Source organism: Urocampus carinirostris, chromosome 1, assembly GCF_059441175.1.
Source record: "Urocampus carinirostris isolate Australia breed hairy pipefish chromosome 1, RoL_Ucar_1.0, whole genome shotgun sequence".
NCBI classification, from domain to species: Eukaryota; Metazoa; Chordata; class Actinopteri; order Syngnathiformes; family Syngnathidae; genus Urocampus; species Urocampus carinirostris.
This window is the reverse complement of record NC_142349.1, coordinates 54,697,535-54,724,744: the sequence shown is the minus strand read 5'-3', so window position 1 is coordinate 54,724,744 and position 27,210 is coordinate 54,697,535. Positions and strand designations below refer to the sequence as shown.

Here is a 27,210-nt window from a genome sequence, read left to right as displayed (position 1 = left end):
CACATGCAAAATCCTTTTTTTTAAATTCTTTCTACTTTTGTTTACAAAAACATTATACAGCTTTAGTAAACATGTCTCCAAAAAGTAGTTTTGGAGAAACGAAAGCTTGATCAATAATTACTTTGTTTGTCAGTAATGACTAAAATGACAAGCTATTGTTATGGCCAGGGCTCGCACGGGTGCCTGAAACCCTTGAAAATGCTTCTCATGTCAAGTGACATGACAGAGAGGTAGAGAGAACACAAGCAAGTTGAGGTACTGCTTCTATATAAAATCAAAATATATTCTCTTGAGGAACATAAATGCTTATAATATTTATAACAAGGAGTTTCTGCTAATGGAATATTATAGCGTGGCCTCAAGTGACCAATTATCGGGTATTTTTTTTCTATCGGGCGAATAACTCTGATGTCATGTTTGGCTCTTAGTAGTAAGATAATTATCGTGTATTACTTTTAAATAACCTCCCTGATTATTTTGGAATGATCTTCAAAGTCCAAAATTGCTTGTTCAATTTGCTGATTTCCAAACTGAACATGCTGATTGTTGATGTTCAATTGAAAGTTTTAAAAAAATAAACAGCAATGTACTTTTACCAGGAACTGGTAAGCCGCTACTCGTCACAGAAAACGTCACTCGAGGAATTTCATCCTTTTGACCGCTTGCCAAAAGACACAAGTGCAATAAAATTTCCAAAGCCAAACCCTTTTCGTACTGCCTTCTCAAAACAAAATCTGCTTCTTTCTGTCCATTGCCTTTCCAACAGTAATCTCACACGGCCAAGTCATTTGAATAAATGCAAAAATAAGCCACGTATCACAGCTTTATATGCACAAACTATAAATATCTACCTAGAGTTCATGTTATTTTAGTCTCAGAGTTTTCATTTTTTCCTTACCCCACTTTGCACTTCCCTCGCCTCCTGAAATAACTGTTGTTTTTGCTCCTGTCATTCTAATGGAAATTATAATCTCCCTCTCAAAAATAAAGTAAAAGAGAGGGTAAAATGGGGGTGCAGGGTATTGGATAGGAAAGCTGAGCACAGCAGTTGTGTGCAGAGAGCAGGATAGTCATAATAGTCAAGGTAATATTAACAATTGCTGCAATATTACAAATCTTAATTATAATGATACAAAGGAAATGAGAAGGGGTAGAGACGAACAGAGAGAGAGAGAGAAATAAAAAACAGTTGTGATAAATCTCTAGTCAATCTATTATCTGCAATGTCATTGGAAATGTTTATCCAAGCTTAAAACACTTCTATCCAATAGCATATGAATAACCTATATTTTATGTTGACAATATTATTTGCCCTCATGTCGGTTTTAGATCAGGGGATTGTGTCATAATAGTGGTTTGCAATAATCTGTGGTCTGTGCAGCCCTTTGAGACTCTTCGTGATTAGGGCGTCACAAACTTGACTTGACCAGTGATTACTGGTATGTTGAATCTGACAGAGTGATGTGAAACTTGTTTCTCTTTCACTTAAGGTATTTGTTATTATTATTGTTTATCTGAAAAAACTAATGTGAAAAGTGTGTAGACATTAGATGGCAAGGATAAAGGTGAGCTACAGTTTTTTCCGTCATTTCTTATTTTTCCCCCGTTTTCATTTTGATTGTAACCTTGCTTGTGGAATGAAAAGAGAAAAAAAAACAGTAACCTATTGAGAGCACAATAACCGTAATAATAATAATAATAATAATGATACCTTAACTATTCATCAGGTATTTATTTAAGCTAGTTTTTTTCAACAGCACCCCTGTTTAATTTGAAATTTGGGTTTGTTGATTAATGTTACATAGCAACAATAGTAAGCATTTTTAAGGCAGAGTGCGTCGTTTGAGGTGTCCTTAAAAAATTTGAAAGTTACATAGTTTCTCTTCTAAATATGATAGAAAAAGGGGGGGGTGCATGCAGCGTGACGTCATTTTCGTGTTTTTTGTTTTGTTTTTATTGTTTAGTGTTGCATGAAAATGATAAAAGGCGTTCCTTTTTCTTAGAGTCTAAACCCCAAGAAAGATGAAACAAGAAGAGGTTATTTGAGTGTGTCTAAGAAATGCATGTACTTGCATGCGCATCATGAATGAGCTGACTTGAGCTACAATGATAACACTAGCCACGAGATTGCGGCAGCAATTAAAAAACGTTCCAAATTCCATACAGCTCCTTTTAGTACTTTTAACATGAGGTTTGAGAACAAAAATCCCATTTTCCACAGGCTTAGCTTTTTTTCAAAATGTCAAATGTTTTGCTAGCCTGATTGCTAAGATAGGAAATTTCCTCTCGACCGCAGATCCATTTCATCAGTTCGTGGCGAGCTAGTCCCATATTTGGTACGCAAGCAGTTTTCCAGACCGAAAAGCAGTTCGAAACCCCAAGATGACAATGATGAGCAGAGCCAGAAGAAGAGCGACAATTCTACAAATCATGGTGAGCTACGCGCTAACATCCAGGAAGCTGTTTGCAATTTGCACACCTGTGTGAAGCTATGTACCTACCAACTTTCCAAAGAGCTTCATGAGGTTTCCTTTGGAAATGTAATAGATTTACATCTCATGGTGATCTCCGAATCCGTGTTTCATGTTATTTTTTTAGGTTAGGGCTTGGCATTATGCCTCCTCCCAAAGCCCTTCCCGCCAGCATCCACTGAAGATAATAATTTTTTATCAGTTTGCACCTAAAAACATCAGCCGTTAGTTAAAAAAAGGAAACAAAAACATTTGCACACAAAGAGCTGTACAATACAATAATACAGTACCTCAAGATAATAATAATAAGATGTGCCCAAAGGGAGTAGGCTGAAGCCAAAGCTTTTATGTGCCTACTCCTGTTACATACATAATTCTAAAGATTTTCTTCTTTAATCAAATGGGAGAGTCTATATTACTCTCATATGAATTCTTATAAAAACGATTATGGTGCATCACTAATTTTGTCTAAACATGGAAACATTTGATCCAGCAAACATCTTTGCAAAGCATTTGAAGTCTGATCAATGACGGCTGCATTTCTTGTCCGTCCTCTCAGAGCTTCTCATCTCATCACGCGACGATCGCCTCCTCCAGCTGGCGCAGGAGCGTTCCTGCTGGAACGACCATCACGGAGACATGAGCGAGGCCTATCATGGGCACAAGCTCCGCTGCTACGTGCACATCATGGAGGAGGGCATTTGCTACCGGATCAACACCATCGCCGCCTACATTGAGGCTAACCGGCTGGTAAGTAAGCGTCAGGCCCTCTGATACAGTAGACCCCTGGGATATGGCGATCCCACTTTATTACGTCTGCTCTTTATGATGGTTTTTGTCCTTCTGTTATGCATTTTCCCTTCCATACGACATTAACAGCAAATTATTTTGCATGCCCAAAAATTGTTTTCCCATTTCGTCTACTGACCGCCAGCATGCACAAAGTGAATATTTAGTGCATAGAGCTCTGCTTTTGGCAGTTGTATGGGACCCCAAGTTGTAACTTTCGTCCGTGCGTATGACGAGCTAGAGCTTATGCCATTTTTCCACTACTCAGTTCGGGCCTTCCTTGCCTTTATTGTTGTTTTATTATGAAAAAGTAACCGGTTCTTAGTTTCTGGGAGCCCGGCCTTAGGTGTCCTCTCGGTTAAGTTTCTACACCCCGCACCCGGGGACTTAAAACGGCACGTGCCTCACTGCCGATCACTAGTTGGCGCACTGCCGACCACTGATTGGTGCGCTACGTTGGGACACTGCTTAGCAAGGATTATTTAGTGTGGGTGTTAGAGAAAAAAAGTTCAGCTCGTCCTCTCCGCCATTTTTAAAATAACAACTGGTATGAAATGATGGCTCTTATGTCTCTTTACAAACAGCCACTCACAGACTACCAAGTACATTAATAGCTCTGCTGTCAGTTCATCCTTTGCCGCTTGTCTGAGTGTGAGTGTGCTTCTGGTTCAAGCCAAATATGACGCTAAAATGACGTCAAGACGCAGCACCAACCTATAATGAAAAAGGTACCCGAGGAGAGGCCGGGCGAGGCGAGGATGGCCAGAATCATGTAGTGGAAAAGGGGCCTATGATGCCTGTTTGCTATTTGTCTAAGTGATATATAATGCTGCTATTGGTTTTGCTTATCGTTATCATGAAAATGCCGATATTTTATTGGCTTAACTCCGTCTCACAATCCCTTTATCTTCATTGAGTTCAACTTTGCTCATCAGCAATACAATACTGTGATTTGTGCAGAGCTCTGCCACCCTGTCCATCTTCCATTCCAGACTCAAAACCCACCTTTTTAGACTTGCCTATCCACCATAAACTATCTCACATGGTAAAAAAAAGTACAGTTAAAAGGGGGTGGGGGTGGGGGTTTTAACTGTACTTTTTTTAATGTATTGTTTTTATTTCACACTGTTTTATATTCTGTATACGACAATTTAAGATCCCCACCTTCAAACTGATTCATTTCTTATCCTGGGGTCTACAGTTCATATAAATATTTCTTCAGAATTTTTTTTCTGTCCATGTGCAAGGTTCCCAAGCTTTTGTTCGAAGAGCCAGCAGTCCACCCTTCTGCCTTCATTTCGGAGAGATGTCAGGTCTGTGTCAATGTTTTTTCCCGGTCATTTAAGGTTGTGCTAATTGTCCTCAGATGCTTCGATGATCTCAAAGTTTGTGTTAGACTTTGATGAGGATTACACGTGTACGTCTGACGATGAGTCATGTTTGTGTGCACATGCTCAGATGGGATCGGACAGCATGATCGGGGCTCTGTGTCAGATCGCCGATAAGACTTCCATAAAAAGGTCAACCATTGGAAGCTCCACCACGGTGAAGGAGAAGGTCAGGGTGACCAATTCTATTGTCATGCACGGGGTTACCATTGAAGAGGGGTGAGAATGTACACACACAAACACATATGTTTGCTCTCTCTCGGACATTCTCTTTCTTTCCCTCTCTCTCCCGTAATCTATTTCTCTCTCTCTCTTTCCCTCTCTGTGAAACTGTATATTTTGCATGAAACTGTGAAATTTTATACCTTTGGCCTTTTTTTTTTTGCTATTAAATGTTATCACACTTTTTATTGCACGATTGTTACGATGCACTAGTCTTTCTCATTGATGAATATTGCACTATTACAACTTAGGTTAGACTCTAAGTCAGGGGTTAGGATCCTTTATGACCCAAAGAGCCATACTAACATAATTTTTTTTAATTTTTTTATTTTTTTTCCAGAGAAAGCCATACCATATATTTTAGACAAAATTCAGCAAAACCGCCAAACTTGCTCTCCTGATAAAACTTAACTTTACAGGGAATTTTATTTCACTGTGTGAGGTAAGCTGATTTGATCAAATTTATAAAATGATAACAATGCCAGAGCCTGTGTCCCATATCAACAAGTATGCCACTTGTTGATATGGGACACTTTTTTTTTGTCTCCTTTCCATAGTCATTTACGATCGTTAAGGCTCACTTTGACCATCATTTTTCTCCTGTAAATAATGGTTTCAAAATGAAGTGCTAGCAAAGTTCTTTTGTTGAAATGTTACAAAAAATTGGAAAAGAAAAGCGCACAGATGTATTTCCAATTAGTACGTGTTAGCACGCTCTCCTCTATGTGTGCAGAGATCCGCCCGACTTTACCTCTCACCCAATCAAATTGCTTTGTGCTTGGCTGGCGTTTTGGGGGTGTTTACAGTTTGTTCTGTGGGTGTTTTATCACACGGTGAACATAAATTATTTAATTAGCTTCCAAATAAAGGATTCCTTGGCGACGTACAGCCAAAATGGGGTCTGTTTGTGTGGCACCTTGACTGTAAACTGTAATTGAGATTGTGCCCTATGTATACTGTCATTGGCTTGTCAAAATAGGAAAACTTAATGGAAAATTTGTACAAGTAACATTTTATCTCAGAGCGATATGTGCGCTCGCGAGCCATATATGGCGAGCCATAGGTTCCTGACCCTGCTCTAAGAACTACATTGTAAATTCTTTTTTCCTGCCTTTTATCCTGATAGTCCTTATCTTTTTCTCTCTTTTAGATCTTTATTACAAGTTACCCTGGAATTTTATGTCCAGTTGTTGCATATCATGTTTCACAACATTGATATCAATGACAAGACTATTCAATTTAATTCTCTGTCTCTCTGTGTCTCTCTCTGTGTCTCTCTCTGTTTCTGTCTCTCTTTCTGTTTCTGTCTCTCTCTCTCTGCCTCTCTCTCTCTCTCTCTGCCTCTCTGCCTCCCTCTCTGCCTCTGCCTGCCTCTCTGCCTGCCTCTATCTATCTGCCTCTCTTTGTCCCTACCACCCTTCTTTCTCTTTCTATCTCTCCTGCTTTCTTTGTTTTTCTTTCTTTTCCCCTTATTCTTTCTGTCCTTCTCTCTCTCATGCTTCACCCTTTGCTTTAACAAGCTGAGAAATACAGTGAGAAAAAAAAATCTGCCCTCAAGGAATGTTTATGTTTTAGGTCTTAATTGTAACCTTAAAGTTCCAGTCTGTACACGTTTACTATACTTTGCTAAAAAAATCATTTTTCCCCCTCTTGCTAAAATACTGTTAACACCCAAACCTTTTAATTATAGTTATTTATGGGTGGTTCCTGAATGGCCCTGAATCAACCGCTTCCACTGTTTATAGTCGTGATATAACTGCATACCATTATTTAGAGTAGGAAAGTTGATGTTCAGGCCATGTAAAGTTGTTTTCTTCTCATTACCATCTTTTTATATGTATTTTTTATTAGTTTCAAGTTTTTTTACTTTTACCAACACAACTTGAAAGAAGTGTACGGAATTTGGAACTTTTACTCGCAACTGCCATCTCCTGGCTGAAGTCATAATTACAGCTTCTGTCAAGCTCCTTATGAAGCATGTGTAAGTAAGTGCATTAGACACGCTAGAACACAGGTGTCAAACAGGCGGCCGCTAAGGGATTGAATCCGGCCCGCGAGACAACACTCAGAAGCGCAAGAGAAAAACAAGCTGCAGGTTGAAATATGTCAACTTGATGTTGCCAAAGAAAGGTGCCTCGAACAAAGACACTGTACTTGTATTTCTTTTTCTCTCCCTCTCTTTCTCTCTCTCTCTTCCACCCCTTTTATTCCACTCTCTGTCTCTGTCTCTTTCACTTTTTGTCTCTTTTTCTCTTCCTTTGTTGCTCTTTGTCTCTTTCTCTCTTGTGTCTTTTTAACTGCTTTTGTTCTAACTTTCCTTTTTCTTTTTCTATCTTTTCTCTGTCTCTCTTCCTACCCTTTGCGCTTTCTTTTCTCTTTTCTCTCCTTCTGTCTTTCTATTTCTCTTTGGATTTCTTTCTTCCGCTCCCCTTCTTTCCCCCTCTCTCACGACTTCTCTTTTTATCTCTTTTCTTTCTCACGCTTTCTCCCTCTCTCTGTGTCCCGCCCTCTGTCCTTTTGCCTCCCTCATTCTCTTATTTCTTAATCACTCTTTTTCTTTCTCTTTAATCTACTAGTCCGGCCCCCGACAGAATGTTTGTTCTATCGTGTGGCCCCCGAGTTAAAATGAGTTTGACACCCCTGCGCTAGAAGAACCTTTTTCTAGCATTTTATTTCATACGCTGACCATTTTTATGCTACAATAACAAATGGAAGCAAAACAAGCGGAAACAAACATTAAGTCACCCCAAGACCCTATTCCTCCAACTTAATGTGTTCCAACCTGAACATCTTTGCTAAAAGTATGACACAATTTAACTTTTCCTCATTTAAAGTCCTTCTCAGGCCAAACTGATTGGATTCACTTGTCACCTCTATCATTTCAATTGGTGCAATGTTAAAGGGACGGTGGGTGTTATTGCTGTATTGCAGGGGTCTTCAATGTCGTGCCCATGGGAACCAGGGTGTCCCCTATTTACAGCTGAGGTGCCCGTGGACCTCTTCTGAAAAGTGCTCAACAGTGCTGGATCATTGTGATTTTCTAATAAAATTGATTTTCTTAGTGGTTGACTAAGTTTCTATAACCCCACTTCCATTAATTAACCTGGTAATAACTTAATAACACAGTAATGACATTCGTTGTTATTTTTGAACTGAATATCAAACTGGGTGCCTTTTGTGCTAAATAGTAACAAAAAGCATCTCTCAGCTTGTAAAACGTGGGAGACCCCTGCTGTATTGTCGTGCATACAAAAACAAGTGCTAAAAGTCACAAAGAGGAATGTATGCTCCGAAGACTTAAAGTAAAAAAACTGCACCTTTTTTTTCTTTTATTTTTCAAGCCTTTCGCAAGGATTTCAGTTTTTAGATGCTGTTAGCAGCAAGATGGCGAATAATTGACTCCTCCCTCCCTGTGAGGTTCATGTTGTGTGCAATAAATACAGGTTTATCATACAGGTTTATATGATAAGTGCATTTTTACTTATTATTCAAATCAATGTATTTTTTTTTCTTAAATAAATTATGGGTTTATTTACTTCTTGGAGGTGCTCAATAATACACACTGTTCCTTTAAGAATTCAACTATTTTGAATTCTAACAGTGCAAATAAGGAATGCTATGTGTGTTCATGCGTCCACATCTTGGTTTCTGTTAAGTCAGATAGCATGTAAATGGGAGGTGTCACTGGTTTTGTTTTCCAAGCTCGGCAGGGTCGCCCGAGGTGCGCCGGGCCCACAATGTGCCTATTGGTGTGCGACCAGCCAGAGGCCAGCTCCAAACAAACACGGGCCTGCTCAAGCGAACCACACAACAGCCCGATATCTCATTTGACCGCTAATTTACTTGGCCACACCAGGATTCCCACTGCTTACGGAATTCACAGAACACTATGAAGCCTTGTTACGCCGCACAGTAAAACCTGGCGCTATTTAGGAAAGGAGGGTTTGGCGGTCTGCCGAGCGCATCAGAAAAACATGTTGAGTTTAGCGATATAGCGTTATACATCGGCATATATACCGGGAAAGGACATGTTTGCATTCTAAGGGTGGAATCACAAAGTGAAATTGCCATATAGTGAGGGGATAAACAGCTACGATACCGCAAAGCTAATGCGTTCCAAACATCCCTGAGATAAAAATATTATGATAAAAAATAGTGCATAGTAAGAAAAACTTAGATGCGATTAAATATCATAAATTAATCGGGTAAATATTTGGTGTGACTTGAGCTGGTCAAGTGCAGTTACTGTGTAAATGTATTGTGTAATACATCCAAAAACAAAAATAAATGCTTCATTTGTGCCCTCCAAATCACGGGTGTAAGTTTTTTAATACTGTGATAAAAATAGTCTTGATTAGGGGTGGGCAAACTAAAGCACGCTGGCCACCTGCGCATCAGGCTTCTTCATCCGCCCCGCCAACTAAAATGCCAAAAATATAATGACAGTTTTATATAATAGTAAATAAAGTACTACTAATATAAAAAATGTTTTCGGTGCCAAGTTTGTTCCCATTGTCCCCTTGTTCAAGATTCAAAGTGTTTATTGTCATATGCACAGTAAAGAACCACGATTCCCTGCGTGATTAAATTCTTACTTTGCTGTCCACACGGTTGTCAGTGTAATAAAACTTAATCTATATACATGTGTACATAAAAGAATATTACAAATATTAAAAAGATAAAAGTACAAGATTAACTTGAGATGAGTTAAGACAATAAGAAAAAAATGAAATAAGTTTCTAAAAAAAAAGTACTACGACAGAAATCTACAGAACTACGTATCAAATTAAGTCCATAAAACTGGGACCTTTTGTATTATTTGGTTTCATACTAAAAAGAAAAAAATACTTACTACAACTACAATTATAATATAATACAAAAATACTACTTCAGAAATATCAAAACAGAAATACTACAATAATGCAACCGGAGTAATATTACAAAAATACTAGATAAATACTACAAAATATTCCTATAGGAATACTTCAAGAATACTACTATGGAAATACCTCTTCAGAAATACTACAAAAATACCACGGCAGTAATACTATAATACAAAAATATGACTAGAAAACTTATGACAGAAAAACTACAAAAATGCAACTACAGTAATACTAAAAAAATACTATAGGTATACCACAAAAATGTATTATGGAAAATACTACAGAAATACTACATACATACTGAAGACATGTTACAAAAATGCCACTACAATGATACTTTAATACAAAAATACTACTACGGAAATACTACAACAGTAATCCTACAAGAATACAACTACAGTAATACTTCAATATACTACTGAAATACTACAAAAATCTGATATAGAAATACTACAAAATACTACAGGAATACAAAAAACCTACTATATAAATAATCCAAAATAAGAATACAGTAAGACTACAAAAATTCGAGTGCAGAGACACTGCAAAAATACTAGAAAAATACAATAAGTTATACTACAAAACTTTAAATGAGGTGCTTAAAACAGGGGTCTAATATATGTATTTTTTCCTTTTAATTGTGAGTGTTTTACAAACATTTTTAAAACTAATCTATTTAAAAACAAATCTAAAGAAATATAACATGTAGCTGTCTGCATTTCTATTCTTTCGTCAATGAAAAGAATGAATAGGTCCACAGGATTGGCCCCTTGGTCACATTTTCTAGATAAATCCTCAGGTATGACAACATTAATACTTCTGTAAAAGAAAAACAATCCAACTCCAGAAAATAAAATGAAAAGGGGTTTTTTTTTGTTTTGTTTTTATTTTTTGCATAATCTTTATCTCAAACGAGCAAGCACAACAAAACCTCCTTTGGCGAGGTTAATGAGTGAAACGAATCACGCTGGGCTGAACCGAGATGCTGCGCATTTTTCACCGATGTCATCATGACGCCGAGTCACTCATTTGTGCAGCTGCAACAAAAAAGCGCTTGTGCTACTGTCGAATTAACACGTAGATTAATCAGCCCGCCTCTCTGCCGGGAAACGGGGGTTGCCAACGTTGTGCCCCCGGGCACCAGGTAGCCCCATAAGTACACTTGAGTATCCCCATAAGTACACTTGTTTATCCCCGGACTGGTTCCGAAAATCGCTCAGGGGTCATTGTGATTTTCTAGGCAATTTGAGTTCAAATTTGCATAATGTTTTAGTAGTTGCCTGAGACTATTTTAACCCTCTTTGTAATAATTACAACCTTGTAATAACATAATATAGCAACTACATTTTAATGGCATAAGTTATTTTTTAAATGCGTATGAAACTTGTTACCCTTCACGCTAATCATTAACACAAAGATATCTCTCACCTTCAAAAAGGTTGGTAAATTAATTTGTTAGCCAATATTAGTGATGTTTGATGCCACATTTTTTCCAAGTGGCAGATATATTTGAATGCAAAAATGTTTTTATCAATATTTTGTTCAAATATAGCAGTCTATTTACTCTTGAAATTATTCTTATTTTCGCACAATGTTGCTGCTGATGCCATTTTTTAGTGACCAAACGATACTATTTTACCCGTATTCTATTAAAAAGAACCTATGTATAAAAAAACACATAGAAGCAACATGATGAATTGATATTCAATACTTAAAAATACTTGAAATGATCTGTCTGTTAGACAGAGCACTTTTGCTTCTTTTGAGGGTACAATTTCTCATTTTGCTAGACGAACAAGTATCACAAAATAAGAACAATTTGAATTGAAATTGGCAAATCTTTCCAACATTGAGGAAAGATCTAATTTATTTGTGAAAAATATATTTGACTTGATATGGCGAATAATTCTTTTTTAATTCTTTTTTTCCTCTAAACCCATCCAAGTTAAAAAACGTTCATCAATTTCCCTGGTATTGTTTGTATTTGTTGAGCATGTACAAAAAGGGACAGAAACCTGAAGTCGTGCTGACAGTCTATCATAGGGCTCACTTTAAGACAAGGGATTGTTGTGATTTTCTATTAAATTTGATCTCTTACTGGCATTAGAAATGTGTCTTTGAATAATCGATCATCCATCCATCCAATATCTGCACCACTTATCCTTAGTAGGTTGCGGGGGTGCTGCAGCCCATCCTTGGGTAGTGGGCAGGGGACACCCTGAACTGGTTGCCAGCCTGGGGACAATTTTTAATTTGACCAGCCATGTATGTCTTGGAAACCGGGGTGCCTGGAGAAAACCCACAAAGACACAGGGAGAACATGCAAACTCTGCACAGGGAGGCCAGTAGTGGGATTTTAACCCAAGACCTCTAAACTGTGGGGCTGATGCGCTAAGCGCTCATCCGCCATTATGCCCCAATCTGACTTCTAATAATTACAATCTGATGACAAATTAATAACTTAGTAACATGATAAGTTGTTTTCGAAATGCATATCTAACTCCGTGCTGATCGTTAACAAAAAAATAGCTCTCAACTTAAAAATTGTTGGCGAGCCCTGCTCTAGAACCTTTAGCACATTTATCCAAAGGATCCGCTTGTTTCCCTCAGTCTCTATGCGGCGCTTCTGAAAACCACAAAGCCATGAAAGAGGGAGAGTGGGCAAAGCAAGCTCGACTCCAGGAAGAAAATTGCAATTCTTTCTTTTCTTTGGGAAGCATAAGAAGGGAAGGAGAAAGAGCACAAGAAAGAATGAGAGGCAGTATGAGCGGATTAGCAGACCCTGGCCATGTCGGCAAAACCCCTCGCATTTCTGCTTTCTTTGTTTGGAGCTGACCAGAGCTTGTTGACAAAGCGCTGCGTGTTTGGGAAGGGGGGGATACGAAGGGTCAACTTTACGGGGGGAGGTTGGGGAGAGGATGGGGTGGTCATGCCAAGGAGGAGCCCCGGTGTTAGTAATTAGTGGTGTTTCAGCTTTGAAACTTCTTTGGTGGTCTTCTCGCTCGCTAATGTTACAAAACTGGGATTCTTGTAATCTCCCGGCAGCAGCGGCAGCCTTCTGTGGCAGTGGCTTAAACACACACATGGCCTTCCACTCTTTCCTGGCTTTACCACCTGAATAAAAGCAGCCAATACAAACCTGTCTGTTTGGAAGCTACAGAGGGCCAAGTGTTCAACATGTGTTCGCCACCGGTCTCCTCGAGCGCATACACAAGACCGTCTGTGTGTTCTGTCCCAAAAAATTTTATGGCTACGGTTTGGCTAGAGGTGGGTTGTGTGGCTGGTCAGCGGTTGTCAACGGCACAAGCTAGCACACGATGTTGATTAATATATAGTGGTACCTCTCTATCCAAGCACCTCGAAACGCGAGAATTTCGGTATATGGGATTTTTTTGCAATCAGAATCTGGTTCGCTGAAAGAAAGGAAATCCAGTTCACAAGCAGTCCCAGAGGCTACCACTCAAGACACCCCACATGAGTGCTAACTGCCAGTTTATGCTCGTCCAGTCTGCACATGCAAACTACTACAAGAAAATCATAAAAAAGGTGTTTTAAATTTTTTAGGTGTGTACTTTAATTTAAAGTTACAATAACTTTGCTTTTAAGTGTAAATTAGGTGTTCATGTAGCATCAACATTTGATATCATTACTATCAACCTCCCCTTATTAATATTTGCACATCGTCCTTGTCAAATGGTAATATCCGTTACAAACACACCGCGGCACCTATTTACTCACGGACTATACCGTATTTTCCCGACTATAAATCGTTTTTTTTCATAGTTCGACTTATACTTCGGTGCGACTTATGTGTGAAATTTTTAACACAGTATATCCTTTTACATGGGATTTTCACACTAAACTAAGCAATTGGGTGCTCTGGGCCTGTGTTGATAATTTCAACTTGGCCAGTAAATTATTAAAATCACTGAGAAGAGCTAAACAAAAATGGCACCAAAAAGAAAATCATAACCTTCAGATGACAAGCTGCAAATATGTAGTGAAAATGGTAATCGAGCTCCCTTTCTTCCACACCACACTCAAACCTCTGTAAGTGCTCATAATAAGTTCACATTTTATTTAGTAAATCTAATCTCATTTATATTATTAGTAAAACATTTTACGTGTAATTGCTATCTGAATGGGTTTTTAGTGATGAGGAAGATGTGTTTTATACCTATTTAAGGTTCAATTGTATGTTTTTGGGAGGATGGGAATGGGCCAATTATTCATTCATTCATTATCTGCACCGCTTATCCTCAATTGGGTTGTGGGATGGGCCAATTATTTCTTAATTATTTCATATTAGAGAAATTTACTCTTAACACAAGCAATTTGGGCTACAAGCATGATCCTTGAACGAATTAAGCTTCTATGAAGAGGTACCACTGTAAAATAACTTAGCTGGGTGCTTCATTTGGTAGCAGGTGAGCGGCGCAAACATGGCCTGGCCACCCCACATCAATGGCAGCAATGGGTGGAAAGCTGTGGTCGCCCTGGGCTGCTCCCAGTATGAATGCTTGGAGCTGAAAGTATACAGTATTTCAAATGTATGTTTTTGCTCTCAGTCAGCATTAGAGCCTTGCTGACTGAGAGCGGGCAAACTAGCAAGAGATAGGGATGCATCATTTAGGCGGAATGACAAAAGGGACACTAACTCCTCCCACTGAGATGTAGAAGAACGCAGAGCAGGTGTCTGGTCATACAGTATGGAAAGACGCTATGATATAAAATAGTAATTCAGCATCGGAGATCTCAAGTCAAGAAGTGCTGGCCAATCGGCGTGAATCTTGGCTCTGAGACACCTTCCTTAGTGTTGCAGAAAGCAATTGTTGTTTTTTTCTCTTTATTTTCTAAATTGAATGGCCAATCGGCTTGAATCATGGCTGAGTGGTGCAAGAAACCTCTGTTGTTTTTTTTTCTTTTGATAAATATTTTTTTCCGCAGAGGACTGAATCAGCGATAACTGAAGCGTAAGGTAGCGAGGGTTGTCTGTACTGTATTTATTCTTGTATAATGCGAACCCATAATTTTTGATGGGAAATCTGTATATAATTTTGTGTTCCCGGGCTCACAATGGGCTTCCTATGTCATAAAGATTATGTCGAAATACCACAACAGGATTTGAACCCAGATCTTGGTGGTACAAAAAATTGTGTTTTGTACACAAAGAAATACAGTATATATTAATGTTACTTCTTGCAAGATAATTACTTTGAAGTAATTATTTTGATGTAACAAAAATAATCACAAATAATAATTTACGGTATATTTTTTCTTATTTTGCTCAAATATGTTTGAATTGGAAAATGAAAAGTTTTCTTGAAGTGAAATATTTTTTGTAACTTCTATTTTGAAGTCAGATTCATATTTTACTGAAAATATTGCAATCGGAAAATAAAGGAATCATCTAAATATTGTTCTCACTTTGTAAAAATTATTTCAATTGTAACATATATTAGAAAATGCTAAAATAATTTCACCATTGAAATATTCTTGATAATTTATCTAATTTGAAATTGTCGTACTTTCTTCAAATTTTACAAAAAGTATTTAAAGAAAAAATAAGTAAAATAAAATTCATTTAAAAGTTGTATTAGACAAAGAATATTTATTTTTCATTAAATATATTTCAACCAACATTTACATTATTCATTTTAAATGTCTTTCTTATTTTACAAAAAAAAATTCTAAAATAAGAAAATCATTTTACTAAATATCTTGTTAAGAAAAATACTTCAGTCATTAAGTAAGAATGATGGAATATTCACGCATGTTTTCTATACAACAACACAAATTGTTTTAATTTTAATCTGGTCTGTTTTTATGACATCAGGAAAAATAATACTTTGAGCTATGAAATAAGTTTGTTTATTTTTTTGTTTACATGAACAGAATTGTAAATTCCAAATTGTATAGTGATACAAATTACACTTTTAATGGTCAAAATTATCTGATGGTTAAAACTTATTTGTTCATTTATGTTGCATTAACTTCTGAGGCACAGTGGGAACACTATACAACTTTCAGTTTTTATCAGTTTTATTTCTTATGCAATTGGTTAATAATCGCCTCCTAAAATGACCGAATGGTATGACTGAAACGCTTAAATAGGGTTAAAAATAATATTAATTTCTGGATTTTACAGGTGCAACATCCAAGGCAGCGTTATCTGCAACAACGCCGTCATAGGCCGAGGCTCGGACCTCAAATACTGCCTGGTCGGAAGCGGACAACGGATTGAACCAGGAGGTGAGCATCCCACCAAAAAAGAAACTCAGAAAATGCCACAACATTAGACTCCTGAGATCCGACATTAATCTGTTCTGAAGTATGGATCCTAGGGTGAAATTGTTGTATAGATCTGTAGTAGTTAGCTAATGCATTCCAAACCCGCCAGTCCCCGGTTAAAAAACATTAAAATAGTATATTGTAAAATAATGCTTTTGTGCACGATATGTGCATATGAATTAATGAAATCCTAATTAGTGATGTACAGGAAAATTTGATATACCTTTGTTGGAATCACACTTCACAGCCTCCCTGATAAGCTCTAGTTGGGGGTACTGAATAGCAGGGTCTGTCAGGTAGTCGAATCTCTGATTTAAGAGGAGCAATGTGGTTTTCGTCCAGGCAGTGGAACAGTGGACCAGTTCTACACTCTGCAGTGTCCGCGAGGGTGAATGGGAGTTTGCCTATCCGGTAAACATGTGGTTTGTGGACTTGGAGAAGGAATTCGACCCTGTTCCTCGGGGAGCCCTGTGGTGGGTTCCTCGGGAGTATGGGGTACCTGCATGCCCAGTGCCAGATTTTGGTCCACATAGAGGGCAGTAAGTCGGATTTGTTTCCAGTGGGAGTCGGACTCCAAGGCTGCCCCTTGTCACTGATTCTGTTCGTAACCTTTATAGACAGAATTTCCAGGCGCAGGCTTTGCGGGTCCGGTTTGGAGGCCTCTTCATTGCATTTCTGCTTTTGGTAGATGATGTGGTTCTGTTGGCTTCCTTCAAATCATGATCTTCAGCTATCACTGGAGCGGTTCGCAGCCGGTTCCCAAGAGCATGGTTCTCAGCCAGAAACAGGTGGCATGCTGCTTCCGGGTTGGGGAAGAGATCCTGCCCTAAGTGGAAGAGTTCAAGTAAAATGTCTTGTTAACAAGTGAGAGTCGGATGGAACAGGAGATCAATGTACAGATCGGTGCAGCATCTGCCGTCATGCGGACCCTGTACTGGACCGTCGTGGTGAAGAAGGAGATTTGCCGAAAGACAAAGCTCTCGATTTACCAGTCCATCGCCGTTCCTACCCTCACTTATGGTCATGAATTGTGGGTCATGACCAAAAGGATGAGATCCCGATACAAGCGGCTGAAATGAGTTTCCTCCACAGGGTGGCTGGGCTCTCCCTTAGAGATGAGGTGAGAAGCTCGATCATCCGGCAGGGACTCGGTGTAAAGCTGCTACTCCTGCGCATTGATGGATTCTTTTGCTGTGATTTGTGCTGGTACGGTGGAGTTAGTGGATGGATGCATGGGAGGGGGGGGTGACTTCTACATGTAAGGATTGCCATGCTCTTAAAAGACTTTCCTTTATGCTTCCTTATTCTTAATGATACTCCTGATTGTTTATTGGTTATGGCCATACACCTTAGTGAGGATAACGATACATGTGCCTTATACGTATTTCTGAAAACAGCAAACTTTATATCTGTTTTTGTCATCTCCTTCCTGCTCCCTTTATCAGCACTGCATTTCTTGGGTCTCATTGTATAGCGTTTACTTGTAAAGTCTTTACAAAACACAGCAGATTCTGTACTGAACAAAGAGCGAAAAAGGCATTATGGGAGGGGGGTCAGCAAATTGCATATCAGCAGCTTTGTGATACTGCGACGCAAGCCAATTGTAGATTAGAATCTTGTATGACGTCAACCAATGGAAAACAGGTTTCTTAGAGACGCGTGAAGTTTTAATATTTTAAATTTCGGACACTTGGAATAATTTGTTCTTGATGTGTTGTGATAGTATTTAAAATCGGAACGTAAAAAAATTGAAATAGGACCCCCTTAGTTGAATATAATCTTGATGTGTTAGGTTTGAAAATATTAACAGTCAGCCCATAAAACAATTTTTATTCACCTGTCCTCCGTTTTTTGATCCTCTTGTAGCCAAACGTATATGTGGGTATGCGTCAGTAAATGTGCGTTTGTGTGTCTGTGTCACATTGATGGAGAGGTTAGAGAGCAGGGCCAGGACGGGACCACCCGGAATTCAACAGCAGCGCCCTCCAGCCACGTCCAGCACACACACACACGTTCAGAAAAAAAGACGCACACTTGGGGCCACCTAATTGCCAGCACAATGGAGGGCTACAAGAAACGCTTTTTGACTCTTGATTTAGATCTGTCTTCATCAGAATCAAATCTACCTACAGGAAACAAGAATCAAGTTAATATTTAACTTCATGAGTCGCATCTGTCTTTTATCTACATTGTTTGACTATCAAATAAGCATATTTTCAGTACATGAAATTTTTGACTGTGTCCAAAGAGAATATTGTTTTTAGGATGATGACAAACACCCTAAAACATAATATTTTATCTCCTTTTTCAATTTTAACCATTTTCACATTGAAGCCACCGTCAAAGTCAGGTTAAAAAACGGCTCGACTTCAATATCTTATTAGGAAGATGCAAAACACTTATTCCCCCAAAAGGATTTTTTTTTACATGAAAGCAAAGATACATTAATATAGACAAGTTTAGAAAACAATTACCCTAGGCTTTCTTTAACTTTTTAACAAACCATTTGGACAATGTAGGTGATGAACCAACAAAAACAAAATTCAGAGATGCGTCCTTTACTCATTCTTTGACAGATTGCTTTTGTCTGTGATGTCATAAATACATTCTCTACTGTGAAGACTGCATATTACTTTGCACATTACTGGCCACTTTACCCAATTTTGCACACTCGCCATTGGAAATATTCTGTTTTTTACATTTTTTAAAAATAATTATTTTTTTATATTTTCGATAATCTTTAGCTGTTATTCATTGGCTTTTACTGCTGTAACAAAATAAATTTCCCCATTGTGGGACGAATAATCTCATCTTATTAGCTGTGGCGGAAGCCATTTAAAACGGGGAATGAAGCAAAATTTGAAACTTGAACAAGCTTAACATGTCTGAATATCTTGCGATCACACCTGATCAAGACTTATTTTATTATTACAGGGATTTGTTTGTCATAAAATATATTTATATAAAGTGATAGTGTGTAATAATTCACCAAGGTGAGTGTACATTAGAATGGAACTTAAGCATGTCTATTGGAAGCCCGAAGGATACCCCTTGGCAAAATCCTACTCCCAGATTTTTATGTATAAAATAAGGACAGTGACCGGACATGAAAGGTGGTGTTCATCCCTGCAAGCGACAACAAAAGCAGAGTGAGCGCCACACCAGGAGCGTCTGAAAAGAGCAAACATCTAAAGTTGGTCAGAGCTGAGGTAAGAGTCTAACTTTAGCAGCTAGCAGGAGAAGCGGCTAAATAGGTAAAGGTTTTATTTGTCAAGCGTCTGGACCCTGAATCCCGGAACTCAGCTCAGAAAGGCTAGTGACACTGAAGGATGAAGCAGGAGCAGCTAACAATAACAATAATGGCTAGCAGAGAGGCATAGCCTGCATCTAAGTGGCTAACGTAAGTGGCTAGAGAAGAAGACAGTGGGGAAAAAGTTGAAAATGACAGAAAACAGATGCTAAATCATGACACACTGCAACGTTTGCTTTCACGAGCAGCTAATAATAACCAATAACTGCTAGCGGAGAGCCATCGCATGCAGCCAAGTAGCTAGAGAAGGACACGGTGGAGAAAAAAGTGGAAAATGTTGGAATCAGCAGTGTGCAGGAAGTGTCCATTAATTGCTAAAAGCCGTGAAGGGCTAGCATTGTAGAGTCATTTGGGCTTCCATAGTAGTATGATGGCCGCCAAACATGTAAGCTTCTTCGCTCCTTGTCACAAAATTACTAATTGCGAAACCTTTTAGTCTTTAAAGTTCATGCGTATAAGACAGTACACGTGCTTTTACATAATTTGAATTAATAGTTGTGTTTTTCTAATTATTTAGGTATTTCTACACCACTCCCGGTCACTGAATAATACACGCTGGGCTTTTAAGCTTGTATCCCGCTTATTTTCTATTCAGTTAACAACTTTTTGTGTCGAAAACTGTAAGAAGTCATCATGCTAAAAAGATGGGTGTTTTTTGTTTTCAAAACGTCTGCAGAGTGTGTCTTTTGGCAGAGCTGCAACTTGTGGTCAAGCGCACACTAGCTAACATGATATCATCCAATGCTAAAAACCCGCTAGCATAATTGTGGCGCGTACGCAGCAGCCAAAGTTCTGTCAGACAAAGACAAAGTTTCATCCTTTGTCAATTTAATGGCCCCAACTGTAGTTTAGTTCGTGAAATAGTTGTTTTTGTTGTATGAAGGCAGGCACACCGGTGTAAATCTGTTTTTTGTTGCATGTGGAATTCCTTAGGTGATGTCTTTGGTTGGTCAGGTTTTATAAGAAAACAAATAATAATATACAATTTGGGATTCGGGAATTCCAAAGCCAGCTGTATTGTTCACACTTTTTTTGAAGGGGCCACATACACAATTGTAAAGGGCCACTTTTATTTGTTAACTTTAATTACCCAGGCACTCCAAAAATTGTGACTTTAGAAATTGAAAATGATTATTGTCATTATTGGTAAACTACAGACTAAGGATGAAGGCATATGTCTACCAGGTCGGAGAGTGGCTTTGGCCCCTCCCACAAAAATCCAATAAAACATACAAAAAATGATTGAATAATCGACGTTATCCCATATTTTCTTGTATAATGATTATATTGTGGTAATTGTATGTGTTTTTATTTTTATGTCTGGCAATTTAATAACATTCAATTTTAATTACTTTATTCAAAAAATTATACATTTGTACTTTTCGATAATGTATATAATATATATAAATTGTAAAAATGAAAATAGTCTAAAAATTTATAGCTAAATGAATATTAAAAACTTTTAATTTAATTAAATATATAGAATCATAAAATCCACAAAATGTATTTCACAACTGAAATATTTTGAGGAATGTATCTATTAAATGTATTTTAAGCAAAAAAAATGCATAATTAATTTTAAATATTTCTTTTTACATAAGTTATATGATAAAAATAGGAACAGTAATTAATGAAATGAACTGTATTAAAAAAAATTACTTTAGCCCTAATGTAAGAACAATGGAAAATTGTATCGTGTACAGCCAACAATCTCAGATTGTTTTAATCCTTTTAATTTGTTCAAAACAATGTTTGTTTTTAAACACTTTAGGCTTTTTTATCGAGTAATCTAGAGTTTGGGTGCATCCTTCGTCTCTGTAATACAAGTCCCACAGTGCTTTGCAGCTCGAAAATATCCTAAGATATAGGTTCCTACTTTGCGGAAAAATGCGTAATACTAATAGTTATAAAACAAATCAACCTAAAGCGGAATACTTTATTAAGTACCGTACACTTTTGCTCCAAAGTGGGCTCAATTCCTGCGCTGTGCTTTTATGTGGCTTGCCAGGAATATGGACTTACTCTACATAGGGATGGATGCAACTGATATTTTCACTGAGGGGCCAGAAAATAAAATGGAAATGTCCCGGAAAAATCAACCAATACACATGAGGCCTTTTTTATTGAGTAAATCGGAGGTTTTGTGTATCATTCGCCTCTGTATTAAAAGTCCCATGATCCTTTGTGGCATAAAAGTATCCCGGGTAAGGGAAAAAGTACGTGCGGAGTAATGTGCACACTAAATTTCATTGTGTTAGGCATCTTATATATACTACATCTCAGCGGTCCATTTTTTTACAGGTGGTTATAGAACAGTTTAACTGTAAAATTTGTGAGGATGTTGTAGATCAACACAGATTATAAAAATGCTCCTCCAGAGTAAGGCTGTAGCTCACTACATTCAAATACATAATAGAAAAAGTAACTTTAGCGTAGCAAGAGAATCAATGTGGGCGGATCACTGTAGGCTGCAGAAGACATTACATTACGGTTCTTGCGAAGCTGCGAGGACCACCCACACTGTCGGAGCGCCACACACATGCAACACTGTCAGGTGTTGATATTAGAGCATACACACTGTACTTCTGTGCTGCCTGCTTTGAAAACGCACACAGAGGGCAACGTGTTTTGTATAATTTCACCTCGCCAGTAAAGTTCGTCATTTTTGCCGTCACACACTGACTGCCTTTTGTGTCTGACGTCCACCTGCCATGGGTTTATGAAACAATGATAAAATCACATTAAGCCTTAAGATGGCCGTGATTTGGCTTGGATTGAACTCACAAGGGGGCGGGGGGTATTGTGAATGTGAGCGGGCTAACTTCAAAGCTATGAGCAATGTTCGCAAAAGTGTAGCTCAAAATATTTAAGTTGGATCAGAGGTCACGAACCTTTTTGAAGCTGAAGGCTACTTATTGCTGCAGATTATCCCCAAGAGCTACCCGTTTGACACGTATTTCTAAAATAAAAAATTGTTATTAGTATGTTGTTACTATATAATATTGCTAATACCATGTTGGTATTAGAAGTAGGCTTTGCATAAGGCTCAGTCAACCACATTCAAGCTTAATTTAAGGGCACCGAATGATTTATATACAATACATTATAAGTTAATATACATAACAGAGAAATAAATTGCAATATACTTTTGGTGTGACATGACTTGAGCTGGTAAAGTGAAGGTACCAGGTGAATACAGGGGGGGTGAGAAGGCGATAGCCAAATTAAAATGTAATCGATCTTAAACTTCCACTTGAAAGGATGTCAAGTCGTGTTTATTTGTATAGCCCTTAATCACAAGGAGTCTCAAAGGACTGCACAGGCCACAGATTTTTGCAAACTACAGACTATTAATACACCATCCCTTGATCTAAAACCTGCATGAGGGCAGGGGAAAAAGTCAAAAACCTCAACATGAGGAAAATGAAGAAACCTTGAGAAGGGACCGCACATGAGTTTGGCCCCCTACCAGGATGACCAGGCTGCAATGGATGTTGTATTAACAATTAATACACAGATATCATCAACAGGAAATATAGATAAATCATACGCTACAGAATATAAGTGTGTTTTACGCCTAGATTTAAACAATTTCACAGAGGTTGCAGATAGGTAGATATCTTAAGGGGAAGAGCATTCCACAACATCGGGGCCCGAATTGAGAATGCTCACAAACCTGCGGTTCTCTCTATGGCAGACGGGCATCTTAGCGTTGTAACGCTTCACATACATCTATCTACCTTAGACATATCCTTCAAGAGGGGTGACCGACAGCAAGACAAACACATACAATAACAAAGAAAATAAAATGGGAAAAAAAGGGCAAAAACACACACAAGTTTTGGGACCATGGCCAACCCAATTGCCCAAACACCCAAACAAGTTAGGCACCTCGGCACCTAAGTTGGTCATGCTTTCGTCCCGCCAGATGAAATGGGACACCAGAAAGCAGCCATGTCACTCGGGTCAGGGTGACACAACACACTCTTTTGTTCAACAGCAGGGCCCGACAGCTTTCACTGGTTTACCCCTGCCGCATCATACGGGTGCCCAGCCCATCATTAAGAACGCGTCCACAATCCCACTACATAAACAATGTAATGTTTACATTTTTACTTTTTTTTGCATGCAAAATATTTTGTTGTTGATACATTATTGTGGGGAAAATGCCTTAATGAAGGGCCCAAAAAATATTATTTTCGCACTGTTAGTGAAAATATTGAAGGCGGGGACGCCGCATCCTGTCTACTGTCCCGCAGTGTGGTCGAGACAATAGATGTCAATGGAGCCCTCATCCTTTATAATGTAGGGCCTATGATAACTAAACTCGCCTAATTTTACTGCAAAAAACATTATTTTTGACAAACATCTAACTTCCACTAATAGATAAAGATTTCTCTGCATATGGGTTACAGACAAGTCATAGCAATAAATCCAGCAGCCCCCAGTCTCAGTGTCCAACGCCCCATTTGTCCTCCCATCTACGCAAGCTGAGGAAAAAGCCATTTGAGAAAGAGATTCCTTCACACTAGAAGGCGCTTGGCGTGAAGGGAACATTATTCTGCTCCAGCGTTTACTTTGGATGGCTCCAGATGTTGGGGCTTGGAGGTTTTGGAGGCCTTCTTGGACAACTGTTTCCTTTGTGAGGTTCAGGTAGCAGGCAGCATGAGCTAAGACTTGCCAGCCTGGAATCGGCTAGCATATGTTCAAAAGCGTCGGAAACTATGAATTTGGATTTGTTTTCCCTTGTCAGCGTGATCTGAAATGGGTTAAGGCGAAAAGAGATTTTGTTTTGTTAGCATTAGCTTCCTATTGTGTTCGTAGAGAAGAAGCCATGTTTTAAAAGGATTTCTATTTAATACGTTTACGGGTTATGAACTATGCAGCGAAAGCTTAGCAGTAGCTATTTAGGCTTTTCCTGGTGACTGAAGGACAACTTGGTGCCTTGTTGGGAAGTGGGCAAATTTTCTTGAGTCGCGGGCCACATCGGCAATTCTAGTTATACGGTATATGCTTTTGCAACATGCTGTTGAATTATTCCTTTTATGTACCTTCTGGTTTACTCATTATCTTTTTTTTTTTTCACCTTGACCTCAGCGGAGAGAACCAACGAGGTCATCGTAGGAACCGACCAGCTGATGGAGATCTAAGTGACCTCACCTGACCGAGAAACCGGTGACACACTTCTCACAGTGCTCGCAAAACAATAAAATCTTAATTCCACTCATGTCACGCCGCATTTATGATTCTTCTTCTTCACTTCTAATCATCGAGTTCCGCAGATGGGAGTGCGCGGTGCTCCTCCCCTTCTTAGCGTTCCCATTGTGTGTGCGCGCCGCGCAGCTGCAAAAACCAACCATGTCGATCAATAGCGGTGGGAGCGGTTACCACAACGTAGCGTGGAGGGGGTTCTCGGTTTATTTGTACACAAAAATGGTGTACGTGTCAGTGGGGGACCACCCAGTTCGGTATCAGTTAACACCGAAGACTCGCAAACACTCTGCTGAGGAGGAAGCGTACTCGTAGCCGACGCCTTCTTTTTTTTTTATTCCTCCCCCAAAAAACGTATCCTTCCCCTTTGCTGTCTCAAGATTTATTGCATCCCCTTGGCGAAGCATTTCTTAAATTACAGGTTGGAGGTTCTTTAGTCACGAAAGGAGAAGCTTTGTGATTTACGGTGCCCTCGCGTTCCTTTTGTTGTCTGAGTATTGAAAAAATTTTTTTTTTTTTTTTTTTTTTTTTTTTTTTAACACGTCAGAAGTGGTCGGAGGAAAGCCTCGCTGATGACAGAGCATGAAACACTTATATTGAAGTTGACTTTGAAACCCCCCAGCCTCCCCCTTTGCTCCGATGTCGCATTGGTAGCCCCTCATGTGGTTTATGGAAACCTCACTAACCGCTAGATGCTTTTTAGAAGTCTCAACGACAAATGTGATGTCACAAATTGGAATCTTTCTCCAGTGACTCTCTCAAATCAGGAATCTATTACAGTGGTATGAAACAGTATTGTTTTCTGAAAAATGGTTTCAATTGTTTTCCTAGTCTCCTTAGGCAGATGGTTTACCTTCCCCCTTATGTCGTTAATTTCATGCTATCCCCACTAAAATGTAATAACCTAAAATATCTCAATAGGCAAAGGGCTTAGCGGCTTATTCCTCCCGCTTCTGTCATTGTTTGCATGCTATCTTCATTGAAATATGGAATCCTACAAACAGCATGACCTTAATTGTTTGCAGAAAATTTGTTTCAGTCGTTTTTTGGTTCTCCTGTGCAGATGATTTACTTATTCCTCCCTCTTCTATATTTTTTGTTGTAATTATCCTACAAGAATGAAAATCTAGAAACCCATTGACTTCGATTGTTTGCTAAACATTTTTTCGGTGGATATTTGATTTTCTTTAGGCAGAAGGTTCACATCGTTTGCATCCTAGCCTCATTAAAATATGGAAACCTATAAAAGACCTGACTTTACTTGTTTGCCAAAAACTGGTTTAAATTGCTCTTTTAAACTCATTGGCCGGAAGGTTATCTCAATTATCCATCCTCTTTTGCATCCTATTCCTCATTAAGATATGGAAACCTGCAAACGTGACTTAAATTGTTTTCTAAAAATCTGTTTCAATTGGTCTTTACGTTTCTTTAGGCACAGGGTTAACTTACCCCTTGCTTCCTCCTTACGTCCCTTCTGTCATTGTTGCGTGCTATCTCATTAAAATGTGGAGACCTATAAATGTTTAGATCTTTTTACTTAAAGGAGACACTGTTTATTTCCTGTTTTTCCCCCATTAATGAGGAAATATATATCCATTGTATAATGTCCAATTAATCCAGGTATAGAAAGTCTTTAAAAGTGGTCTTAAACACAAGAGGGGGTGTATACAAATATTTTTCCATTGAAAATAATATAGCCGATGTTCTTGCATTTTTTACTTATAATGATTTAAGATTGTTTTGTTATTTTAAGTTAAAAAGAAAAACGTAAAATAACCCATCTACCATTTCTGATTAATCTACTTGCTGATTGTTTTTCTTTTTTACTAGGAAACAAATTTTAAAGCTTAGTTAAATAAAAATAAAAAACTAAACTACAAATATATTTTATTTTCTACACGAGTATAAAAAAAGTTTTCTCATTGACGAATGATCTTGCTAAATTTTAGTATTTCTCTGATTTTACTATATTTCTGAATAGTGATTTTTGTTAAAAATAATTCTTTAAAAAATGATTTCCTTCTGCCATTGCAAATTAATCCGTGCATTATCTGATTATTATCCTCTTAGATATAGTCAAGTCAAGTCACATTTATTTGTATAGCCCTTAATAACGAGATGTCTCAAAGGACTGCACAGGATTACAATTACACCATCGCCTGATCTTAAACCAGCATGCGGGCAAAGAAAAACTCAAAACCTCAGCGTGAGGAAAAAAGAGACCTTGAGAAGGGGCCTCACTAATGGTAATCCCCCCTACAGGATGACAAGTGTGGAATACATTTAGCATTGGGTCACAGTACACAAAACATTGTGGACATCAATAAAAGAAAACAATAGTTAATATGTTGAAATTTGTCCAGAAACTGCATGGCTGCAACAACGTAGCTTCCCATCTCTGCCGGCTGGTTGATGCAGGCGTTGATATGCTTTAGGATAAATTATCAAATTTTTTTTTTTTTACTAGAAAAAAAATAAAATAAATACAAATCATTATTTGTGTATAGCTCACTTTTTTTTCTTTTTTTACCTAAAAATGAACTCAAGATTTGAGTGCATGTTATACTCGAGGTTTTATGATGTTATCATATTTGTGCATTGATTGATCAGAATCCAAATACATTGGATGCAACAGAAATTGAACC

General features: G+C 38.3%; 1 protein-coding gene across 1 annotated transcript in view; it reads left to right on the top strand.

The window, feature by feature from the left end:
- The window catches only part of eif2b3 (eukaryotic translation initiation factor 2B, subunit 3 gamma), a 53,129-nt gene extending 28,543 nt beyond the window's left edge, over positions 1–24,586 (top strand). The window contains exons 7-12 of the mRNA XM_088356257.1: positions 2,297–2,433; positions 3,031–3,221; positions 4,508–4,573; positions 4,719–4,867; positions 15,902–16,005; positions 24,452–24,586. Coding sequence (XP_088212383.1) covers positions 2,297–2,433; positions 3,031–3,221; positions 4,508–4,573; positions 4,719–4,867; positions 15,902–16,005; positions 24,452–24,504 — 700 coding nt within the window. The 3' untranslated portion in view covers positions 24,505–24,586. The remainder of the gene's footprint in view (positions 1–2,296; positions 2,434–3,030; positions 3,222–4,507; positions 4,574–4,718; positions 4,868–15,901; positions 16,006–24,451) is intronic.
- Positions 24,587–27,210: the final 2,624 nt, after the last annotated feature.